The sequence below is a fragment of the Lytechinus pictus genome, chromosome 2 (genome assembly GCF_037042905.1).
Source record: "Lytechinus pictus isolate F3 Inbred chromosome 2, Lp3.0, whole genome shotgun sequence".
Classification (NCBI taxonomy): domain Eukaryota; kingdom Metazoa; phylum Echinodermata; class Echinoidea; order Temnopleuroida; family Toxopneustidae; genus Lytechinus; species Lytechinus pictus.
The window spans coordinates 28,871,293-28,883,527 of record NC_087246.1 but is presented as its reverse complement, the minus strand read 5'-3'; the positions used below and the strand labels follow the sequence as shown (position 1 = coordinate 28,883,527).

The 12,235-nt window shown below is 34.6% G+C and overlaps 1 protein-coding gene across 3 annotated transcripts in view; it reads right to left on the bottom strand.

Moving 5' to 3' along the window:
• Positions 1 to 12,235, bottom strand: part of LOC129254450 (LIM domain kinase 1-like) — a 54,002-nt gene that overhangs the window by 5,148 nt on the left and 36,619 nt on the right. For all 3 annotated transcript variants that reach the window (XM_064114933.1, XM_064114925.1, XM_054892916.2), the window contains 8 exons: positions 9,988 to 10,138; positions 8,785 to 8,871; positions 7,821 to 7,908; positions 6,023 to 6,066; positions 3,982 to 4,041; positions 1,776 to 1,841; positions 1,000 to 1,174; positions 332 to 542 (listed from right to left, as the gene is read on the bottom strand). In XM_064114933.1, coding sequence (XP_063971003.1) covers positions 332 to 542; positions 1,000 to 1,174; positions 1,776 to 1,841; positions 3,982 to 4,041; positions 6,023 to 6,066; positions 7,821 to 7,908; positions 8,785 to 8,871; positions 9,988 to 10,138 — 882 coding nt within the window. The remainder of the gene's footprint in view (positions 1 to 331; positions 543 to 999; positions 1,175 to 1,775; positions 1,842 to 3,981; positions 4,042 to 6,022; positions 6,067 to 7,820; positions 7,909 to 8,784; positions 8,872 to 9,987; positions 10,139 to 12,235) is intronic.

Here is a 12,235-nt window from a genome sequence, read left to right as displayed (position 1 = left end):
CTTAACCCCCCCCCCAAAAAAAATAACAATATCGTATCCTTTACACATGTTTCAACTGTTTGCAAATTTTTTTCTTAACAGGACCTTTCATGCCAAAGTTTTGAAGGGGATGGGGTTTAATTTTAACCCCCCAAAATGACTTTAGGCTTTAATTGGATCTAGTGGATGATTTTGAACTGACTCAGATGTTCAGTGTAATAATTGCAGTACATATCAAAATACTACTTTGTAATGGGAAATAATGTAATAGCAACAAAGTAACATTAGCCAATGACTGAGAAAAGAGCACTTAAAAGAAAACAACTAAAATCCACAACTTCTTTTTACAAACCTTTCATCCGATTCCATCCTAACACACATGAGCATAATATGGTGGAACGTCTTGGGACAGTTGTGACAACATTTCTTCATGAAAGCCTCTTCATCCAGTCCAAAGTCGTTCCTCCGTGGCAAGTCATCCGGGCAGGCATTCACTCTCCCTATCAATTCACCCATGACGATTCCAAAGGAAAACACATCTACCCTCTCATTGTAGTCATTACCTGTGGGGACATCAAATCATAGAGCTAGCTACCACATAATAATGCTGAATGGATAGACATTAGAGTTAACAGCAGAGGGTATACTGATATACAAATATCTCATGCTAACTCCGAAATAAGACACATTTGCATTCACTCTCGATTAGCTAAGAAAGTGATGCTAAATGATAATATTTATCATTTAGTCACTTCTTTCATGCTTTTGATTCCTAATATTACTAAATACCAATTTGTGAACATGCCAATGCCAATTGCATTGAATATTGTGACAATTCAGAATCCTATGAACAGTAAAAATGTTTTAAGGAAACATGGTCCTCTTCTTTTTTTTCTAATTTTTTGCTTTTCTCAAGCATAAATATTACTGATATTACAAGATATAATTTTGCAAACCAGTAATTGCATAAGGGAGAAATGCTGAAACAACAGGGCATAAAAGCTGAATTCTGAATGATACCTTTTAGCATCTCGGGGGCCATCCAGTATGCTGTACCCACCATGGTATAACGCTTCTTACGACCCGCTGCTTGGCGTCTTGCCTTCCCGGGACCCAATGAGTTTGGACATCGACTGTCAGTCTCATCGATCAATACCCTGGCAAGACCAAAATCTGCCACAACTACAGAGCCATCCTGAAAAGAGATGCAGATGAGTTTAGGTCATTTCAATGAAATAGCATCCATATTTTTGTACATATGTACTTTACTTCACAAACTATACATTGAGAGCATTACAACTTTTCTAAAATCTAAAACGGAGAGAGACCAAACATTTCAGGAAGTGCCCACATATAGGGAGGAGGGCAGGACATAATTCAAGAAATTGCCCTTAAAATAATGCTTCAGGATAAAAAAAACCTCTAGAACATTAAATTCAGCATTATTAAACAGACAGCAGATATGTATAGAATAAGCTATTTCCATGATAAGCAAGTTTGTTTGTGATGGTCACAAATTCCATAAAGTTCAAATTCCCATTAAAAAAAATAATAGTAATTCTAAGAATGTACTTGGAAATATTTAAAGCTTTATCAATTCTGATATTTTCTAAGTTCCCCTATGCTCCAATTTTTTTTTCTTCTAAAAAAAAAGGAAAATTATTATATGATTCATATTCTAAATTGGCAACATTGGTATGTTTATCACTGCTGCATTCTCTCTTAATAAATGTTATGTATTTTTTATGATTATATGGCTCTGCATCAAAAGAGTTAAGATCTATATTCATACTTACATCCCTTACAAGGCAGTTATTTGAGTTGAGATCTCTGTGGATTATCCCCATCGAATGAAGGTAAGACTGAGTGAAACAGAACATAAGAAAATACTATCATAAACAGACAAGCAAGGAATAGGGTGCTCTTTGGGATAATATATAGTGTGCATGCAACATCCTTCATACAAAATGTGATGAAATTAAAAGCTTTAGACTTGATTTTAATACTTCACGTCATTCCTAGATAACCAGAAAATGAGAGTAAAAAAAAAAGAAGAGAGATTCAAGCACATGAGATTTACGATATTTTATACTTCATTTCCCTAGATCTATAAGAACACAAATTAATGAAAGGGCATTAATTTTAGATACCCCCAGAACATCGATTTCGGCAAGCACACTACTGCAACTCTCATGGTGTTGCATGGCAGTATGACATATGGTCCTTTTCACGGTCAAGGGTGTAACTTTCAAAATTCAAGATCAAAATTTCAAAATGGACTTTCTTAAACATTTCTAATAAAAACAGGTCAATAAATGTCTAAATTCTTCATTTCTGTCTGTTCTGGAGCTTAATCTACTTGAGAAACCTCAAAAAAATTATGTGCAACTGTGAAAAATGAGAAAAATTGAATAAAATCAGCCTTTTGATTTCATTACCAAAATTACAAATTTTTTCGTGGAAAACATTTTCATTTGCACTTTTTCATTCACAAATTAAATGTTCTTTGAGGTTTTTAAAAGTTTTGGAGTCAAAGTTTATTAGTTTTCTAAAAATTTCTATGAGTTTTTGAAATTTATCACAAATTTTGATTTTGACAACAAAGTGTTTAAAATTACATGTCTTCCAAGAGGAAGAGGAAAGCAAAAATTATTGTACATTTACTTCTCCATGAAGGTTTATTACTAACACAAATCCCATGGAAATCAGATACCAAATAAGAAAGTTGGAAATTTCTCCCAAGTGTGTTTCGGAGGCTTCAGTTAACAAAAATATGTGTTTCGGAGACTTCAGTCATGTTAGCACTATGAAAGTCCCTTATTTAAGTTGATTACTTTTACAAATCTATCTTTTTTCAAATGGCATATCAGTATAAGACTGAATGTAAACAAAATCAAACAAACTAATGTCTCGTGAATGGGAAAATGTAATTCACGAATGTTAACTACTGCACAAAGACATCATATTTCAATGCCTTGGTGCCAAGATAGGTAATTGTTCAGCTTTAAAGGGAATACAGTAATAGAAGTACATCTCATACAGAAAAGAATATTCATGATGCATAAACAAAGTGATGAAATACTGAAACTTGTGTTTCAGTGGCGTTGCTAGGGTTCCCAGAGTGTTTCGGAGACTTCAATCATGTTAACATATTGCGTTTTCCATCATATAGCTAACAGCTTATTTCAATTTTAACACTTGTTTATTATTATGTTAAATCCAATTGTAAAAAAATCCAGAATTATATGTTAAGTTCAATGCAGAAAGTTGGTTGACAATTATTTTTTGTATGCCTTTAGGTAACAACAGTGTATGTTTTGGAGACTTCAATGATGTTAATAGTCCAACAGTTTCTGTAACATATACATGCATATTAAAGTAATATCCAATATTTTTACAATGAACATGTCCAGGAAATATTACTAATATATTAATACTTCAAATGTTGCATAAAGGTCCTAGGGAGCAGAATTTTATTTTTTGAAAACCAATGCTCGGAATACAAAGTTTGTTAGCTATTGTTAACGGAAAATGAAGCCTCCGAAACAACAAATTGGACCACCCCGTTCTCAGAAATAAAGAAGCAGTCACACTAAAAACCTATCTGGTATTTTTCATTGAACATCTAACTTCACATTCTGCATAACAAAAGTAATCATCAACATTCCAGAAATAAGAAAGGGCATTCCAAAAAAAGTCTATGTATTTTATGTACACAAAAAAGGTGCAACTTAGGGTACTTATATGCCTGCCAAAATTAAACGAAGTAATGAGTGAAGATGTCTATGCTACCCGAGGTAGCACTCATTGAGGTTACTCATATGCCAAAGCATCTTTAAATTATGTGGCTTTATGAGACTGCTACAGATAAAAACATTGAAATTTCAGAGTTACACCATATATTGTGAAAATGACCATATACGTAAGCCACTCGCAATGTTTCATAGAATATGTCATGGACTATAAAAAAAAAATTATCAGTGATACCCAGAAAATACGCACCATTCCTGAAGCAATGTCTCTTGCAGCATTTATTCTTTGCAGCCATGGGAAAGGTTTCTCCTGCACAATAAAATCAAATTTGTCATGAATATAAAATCATTATTGGAATGAAATGATGAAATTCACTGGTCAAATAACACAATGCACATAAAGCCAAGTCTCAAAATTAAGAATCAACATCATATGGGTACAGGACATTTCAACAGGCAGTCCCTTCAGAAAAAGTTGATTTGAATAAAATGAAAAATCAAACTAGCAAAATGCTTGAAATTTCATCAAAATCGGATGTAAAATAAGAAATTTATGACATTTTAAAGTTTTGCTTATTTTTCACAAATGGTTATATGCACAACTCGGTGACATGCAGATGAGACAGTCGATGATGTCTCTCCCTCAATATTTATTTTGTTTTTTATTGTTTGAATTATACAATATTTCATTTTTTAGATTTGACAATAAGGACCAACATGACTGAAACATATAGTATTAAACATTGCTAATTCCACATGTTCAGGGAGGAATTACTCTTTGTTTCAATTGATAATGAGGAGAAAATTAGAATATTTCATATAATAATATACAAAAGAAATAGTGCGTGGGTGACATTGGTCTCCTCATTTGCATATCGACCAGGATGTGCATATAACTGTTTTGTGAAATTAAGCAAAACTTTAAAATGTTATAACTTTCTTCCTTTACATCCGATTTTGATGAAACTTTCACTGTTAAGCTTGTTGGATTTTTCTCTATTTATTCAACTCAACTTTTGGTTGGGGTAGACTTGTCCTTTAAATAAAATATGGAAGAATGTTCTTGATCTATTTAAGCCTGTTAGGCAATCCTCTTCCAAAGATAATCCTTGAATTTTCCAGGTTCATGGTGCATTACACAGGTAGTTCTATTAATCTGATTTTGTTTTTGTGGTATTTATAGGTGCCAATAATAAAATCACTGTATTCATGTTACTTCTCATTCTACCCATGTATCTTCTATTTAGCGCTCAGATACTTCATTAAAATTTGGACTATACAGAAATAATGATGATGATTATTATTATTACTGGTGGCCGTTTCATAAAGCTGTTCGTAAGATAAGAGCGACTTTAAGAATGACTGGTGAACCTTTCTTATGCGCTAAACCATCACCAATGAATATACCATTTACCACAAGAAAGGATCACCAGTCGTTCTTAAAGTCACTCTTAACTTACGAACAGCTTTATGAAACACCCACCGGAACTACTAGATGACGTGTAATTCTATCAGCTGAATTAACCCATAATCATGAGCTGTAAAACTTACACAAAGTAGAAAGGAGAATATATATTTGCGTACATTTCCAGGGCCATTTTATTAAACTCAATTCATAAGTCAACTATTAAAGGTAGATTATGGGTCTGAGCACAAAGGTTTTCGCATATGCATCATTGATATGACCAATCACTATGCTCTTCTACAGGCAGTGAGCCACTTGGTCTACCCTAGTTCTGAGTTTATCTCTAACCAGTTCACCTACTATTAAAAAACAAACAAAAAACATTGGTTTATTTGCCATTTAGCACATTGACGTTGCTTATATAGCGCATATCACTACCCATGGGCGTCTCTATGCGCTTAATAGAAAAATAGACAAAGAAGAGAGAGGATCAAACCCATTTCATCTAATATCCACTTGGTCCAACAGCAATTATCATATATAATTACATGAACTATATAAGTGCAAATCATAAATAGATAAGTGGAAATGGGACCATTTTGGGCATTTGACTCTATTATAGTTAGAACAAGTCTTTATAAGGCCAAGTGATGGTTGGCCCGAATTAATGACTTTAGCCATGATGGTGTTCGGCCATCTGCTGGTAGATCAAGTGGGTGTCACTGGCTTTCCGTAGTTAAGATTGATTTTCATTAATTGAGTCAATTGGTAAAATGAGACACTTGAGGTGATCATCAGGAGCCGAAAATCAATTTTAAGACCAATAAAAGGTTATCAAATTGATTTCATCTTTTCTTTAAAGTAATGAAATTGAATCTAAACTTACCAGATCAGAGATAATGTTTTCTAGCGCTCCTCCTCCAATGAACTCTAAAGAGGCAATTAACAGATACATTAACAGATATGTGATGCAGGTAACTTTCCCTACAAAGTTATTATTATGGGACCACAGAAACCTGTTCAACTAAGGAGAAATTCGACTTAGAAGAGGCAAATGACACATATTTTGGCTTTAAAATATTGTTTCAACTCGTGTGAATTCAACAATCAGGTGAATAAGTAATATTTAGAAGCAGGGATGTATTGATAAGGTAGCTTAGCCCCCCTCTCCCCCCCCCCAAAAAAAAAAAATAATGAATAAAAAATGAAAAAATAAATAAATTAAAAATAGAATAAATAAATAAATAAAATTAAGACAAGTGGAATGCCTCTGGCCGTCTCACCTGCATCACGCGATTCAATATAGCAGCAGTGCTGATTTTGAAAACTACTATAACTCGCACAAGATGTTCAGTGATACTTGGTTACTCTTATTTCCACGTTTTATGAACTAGACCAATACACTTATAGAGATATGATGGCAATTCAACAAATACCCCCAACGTGGCCAAAGTTCTTTGACCTTACATGACCTTTGACCTTGATCATGTGACCTGAAACTCGCACAGGATGTTCAGTGATACTTGATTACTATTATGTCCAAGTTTTATGAACTAGACCAACACACTTTCAAATTTATGGCTGTAATTCAACAAATACCCCAATTTGGCCAAAGTTCATTGACCCTAAATGACCTTTGACCTTGATCATGTGACCTGAAACTTGCACAGGATGTTCAGTAATACTTGATTACTATTATGTACAAGTTTCATGAATCAGATCCATAAACTTTCAAAGTTATGATGGTAATTCAACAGATACCCCCAATTCGGCCAAAGTTCATTGACCCTAAATGACCTTTGACCTTGGTCATGTGATGTGAAACTCATGCAGGATGTTCAGTGATACTTGATTAACCTTATGTATAAGTTTCATGAACTAGGTCCATATATTTTCTAAGTTATGATGACATTTCAAAAACTTAACCTTAGGTTAAGATTTTGATGTTGATTCCCCCAACATGGTCTAAGTTCATTGACCCTAAATGACCTTTGACCTTGGTCATGTGACATGAAACTCAGGCAGGATGTTCAGTAATACTTGATTAACCTTATGGCCAAGTTTCATGAACTAGGTCCATATACTTTCTAAGTTATGCTGTCATTTCAAAAACTTAACCTCAGGTTAAGATTTGGTGTTGACGCCGCCGCCGCCGTCGCCGCCGCCGTCGCCGTCGCCGCCGCCGTCGCCGCCGCCGTCGGAAAAGCGGCGCCTATAGTCTCACTCTGCTATGCAGGTGAGACAAAAAACTGTATGTAATACAGTTATTAGAGAAAGTTCAAGGAACACTAAATTGTACATTGTGTAATTCTCACATTTCACCATGGGCATAACAACGGGGAATGCAGGAAAGCTGCTATGGAAAGACGCATAGCGCTTTTACAACAGCATTCCTGCTAAAACCGAGGCACAGACTTTTGGAAACTTACTTAACCGAAAACTAACTTAACCGAAAACTAAGTTTCACAGAAAGCTTGTAGTTGTGTGATATTTGGTACTTTTTATAATTAACTTTCTCACAATATGATAGGTCCGTAGTGGTCCGATACAACTGCCCCCGAAATTATCCACAATTGTTAGATCTTGTTAATTATGTATTTTAGGATCATTTGTAGTAGTAGGTAAGTATTACTATATGTGACATTTATTTAATGGATTATAAAATGACTTTCTTTAAGTCTCACCAGTAACAAGGTTGAGCTTCTTGTCTCTGTAAAGGACACCTATGAACTTGAGAACATGGTAATGATCTAAACTCCTTAAGACCTTGACCTGATGGACACATTCAGAAAAAATATACATACAAATTATTTACTTATATGAATAGAAAGACAAACATTTCAATGTGAATGAAAATTAAAGAAATTAAAGGATGTTACAAAAAAGAAAGAAAAACCACAATGACCACTACTCTTTTTTTACCATTGATTGAAATGGGTATTTCCCTCAAGTATATACCAATTTTTATAAAGATCCTTGATCGAGCAGTTGATAAGATGCTTTATTTCATACATAGAATTAGAGATAAGGCAATACAATTGACACACTTTTCTCAGAGTCTACTTAAAGACAATATTTCAATGAACTTTGTCAAACATTGGACTTCCCACGAAAATAGTGTAGATGATCTCCAGAACAATATCAAATGACATTTCACCCACGTAATATTTTTTTTCTCCACATGCTACGTGCTTCCTGCTACATTATACACAATCTTGAAAATGAAATATGAGAATGAAAGTGGTCAATATCAAATGAGATATGAGTTTACGATCCAAATGCCTATTGTTAAATGATGTTCCCGTTTCATTACGTGTTTATTGAAAGGAAGACAACAAAAATGATAATAAATAAGAAAAGAAGACATGGATTCATGATAATACCACAAAGACCTCAATATGAAATAATATCTGTCTTAATTTCCTATTTGGAAACAACAAATATTTCCTCCCAAAACTATACCCAGTAGCAGAATGAAAACAGAATGTAACATCACAGGAATCTTTTTTCCATTTGATAGTGAAAGGGAAAGTTGAGTACAGTGACAATTACACCAAGACACAGTACATGGAATAACAGTATGAAGTAATGTAAAGAATGAAAGGACAAGAAAAATGTATATGTTACAAGTGTAAACCAACGACTCACCTCTTTGAGGAAGTCTCTTTGTGCAGCCTCACTGTATCTTAGGAGCTCTTTGATAACCATTACTTCACCAGTATACCGATGAGTTACCTGGAAAACATAAAAGATATTAGTCAGGGCATTATTACTTATTACTAGTCTGCGCACCCATTCACTTTGCACGCGATTCAGGGATTTTGATGAAAAAGGCTGCATTTTGAGGCCTTCACATGAAATGCCCGTAATTCATTATTTTCCCACCATTTTGAGTCAGATTTTTAAATAAATAACTTTCTATGAATTGCATGCGTAAAGTCTGTGGTTGTTGCGTATCTTCTTTCACTAGAATTGCGCAGATACGCGTATGCGCAGACAAGGGGGACTGCGCAGACTTGGGGGGACTTGCCATATTATTGGGTGTTAAGATAGTGATTTGTACCCTTTTTACCAGTATTTGATAAACTATCATCATCATCTCAAAACCAGGATCAGTCAAATACTATGTTTATTACTGCTCATTATTGACCCTAATACCATTGGCTTGGGAATAGCATCATCAGAAAGTTCCTGAACCTATTGTCTATTGGAACTTGGTGATCCCTGTACAAAGCCTAAGGATACACAGAATTCAGTAGTCAACGGGTTCCTAATCCCTACTGAAACTGTGCGATCCTCAATATACAAAACCTACAGGAATTGCAGAATTTAGTAGTCAACAGGTTCCTAATACCTACAGGAGTTGGTGATCCCTGTACAAAGCCTATGGGAATTGCAGAATTTAGTAGTCAACAAGTTCCTAATGCCTACCGAATTTGGTGATCCATGTACAAATCCTGCAGTGGTAGTCAACAGGGACGGTATTTTGCTTTAAATCTAAGTCAGCAGTCTATTAGACTTAAGTCTGGCTTGCGTGCAGTTTACAAACGTGAATCGCGCAGTCATACATTCTGTGCACAGATGGATTCAAACATGCGTGTTATTGGGCTCAAACTTCATGACGTGACGTTTTGAAGTATTTTGCTTAAATTTAGCTTAATAAAGTAAATTAATTAGAGGTGATCTGAATACGAGTTTTAGTATTTTGCTTAGCCAAGTAAAATGATAAGTAAAATACTTACAAAATCAAAACTTAGGATTTAATACCGGCCCTGGTTCCCAATGCCTACTGGATCTAGGTGATCCCTGTACAAAGCCTACATGAATCACAGATTTCAGAACAGAACTCACCTTGACAGCTTTTCCAAAGAACCCTTGTCCGAGGATTTCTCCCTTGATAAGATCTGCCGGTCTGAATATCCTCTGATTCTTAGAGATACGGTAGGACTGAGTCCTTGACAACGGCGAGGTAGGACTACATACTCCAGGATAGTTACTGCGTCTGAAAAGAATCCGTACAAATGGGAAAATATTGTACTCATCAATTAACTGAAGTGGAAGGCCTTATTGAAAACAAAGTACTAACAAATTTAACAGAAAATGAAAAATTTTAAATGTCATTCGCTTAGATTATACTTACGTTTCAACCCAGTTGCATGAAGAAGCATTCATAGCTTTTGACCCAATGCTCGGGTCATGGGATTGGCTTCGGAAATAAATATCAGCACAACGCATGGTTGATACAAAATAAATTATCATTCAATGCTTAAAACAATCTTTTTGTAGCCACGATGGTATTTATATTTCAACTGTGCGTTTTTTTCAGATTGATGAAAGTAGAATCTTTGAGGCAAGAGTTAATCCACTTCTGTTTTACAGCAAATCAGGAAAATTCGAACTAATTCATTAGTTCTCTCTATAAACAAAACATGGAAATTTCAGCGGAGGATGATGCTGTGCTGTTGGCGAACCCTACAGAAATGGTCCATTGTTACATGTACATATCCCACAGTGCATCATCTGTTAAACTTCCATTTTCAAAATAATACATGCTCTTGACATGCAGCCAGTCATCACATCCTTTGTAGACTGTCATAAAAACTACTGCTGGCACACATCAGAAAAATCCCTCAGTTTGTTTTGGTAGAGTGAAACAATCTAAACAGTGACTTCATTTCCTTCCCAGCGGCGAAAACCACTGTACATGTAGGTATCCGCATTGTTTTCAATACTTAAAATAGAAACATATATATAGTTGTTTAAAATCATAGTCCGTCCTTTGCTCTCACAGTTAATCCTAAGGCCACCTCACACCTTACGACTGTTCGCGATCCGATTTTGGAACAAATCACATTTTTCTCATTTTCTGAAAATGTGAATGGAACATATCATTTTATTTGAGGTTAAAATTAATTGAAAGAATACTAATAAACCATTTTGAAAGATTGCAAGCCTTTATTTTGGAGTAAAGGCTAAATTAGTTTCAAATCGTAGCCAATCGTACGACTACTATGACGTCATTACGACTAGATATTAAATTCGCTTTTATTCTAAGAAGGATGATAGCATAGTCACAGATTTGAACATAGGTATTCGTATGATGATTTAGAACATTACACAGTAAGATATTCCAAGTCTCAATATTAGCATCAAATTCTACTACATTTCATTCTGAAATCGAGTCGCAGACCAATCGTAAGGTGTGCGGTAGCCTTTAAACATATAAATTTATCCACTTATGATACTGAAAGGAGGCTTAACAATTGAATTGAAATAAAGAAAGCTTGTCAGGCTGGAAAAAACATGTTTCTCTTTCAATCAAACTTACAGCTACTGGCTACTGGAAAGTTTATTGTGAGTATCACCACAAAATAGAGTTTCATGCTTCTGCTACAAAATGAATACAAAATGAATATAAGCCACAGTGTAAATGAAGCAAAGGAATAATGCAAAATCTTAAACACTTAAAGGGAAATCCAACCCAAATGAAAACTTGTTTTTATTAGGAAAAGAAAAATCAGACAAGTTGATAGGTGAAAGTTTGAACAATATTGGACAAACAACAAGAAAGATATGAATTTTTAAAAGTTGTTAATCTTGGTAATCACTATACCCATGGACACTTCAAATTGGCCGCATATGGGATGTCATAGTGATGTAAGGCAAGGACTACTCTTTCATGTACTCCAATACATATTATGGCTAAAATGTCATTTTTCCTAAAAGTTTTATTTCAAATTATATTTTTCTTTCATGAGGACATAAAACAATATACTACCTGGATTATATGCAGATTACTGCCCCAGGGGAATGGGTACTTAGGAGAAAACCACAAATCCCTGATAATAAAGTATATGGCCTATGGGAAAGTTGTCCTTGCCCCTTGTCATAATTTACTTCCCCAGTTGCCAATTTGAAATCTACATAGTATTAGTGATCTCAATTTTAAAACAGCTATAACTTTCTTATTGCTTGTCCGATTTCTTTCAAACTGTCACCATTCTGTTTAATTTATTTTTCTCCTTCCCAACACAACATTTTATGACCAAGGCTGGATTCCCCTTTAAGCTTTATGAAAGTGGAAGCAATTTTCTAAAGT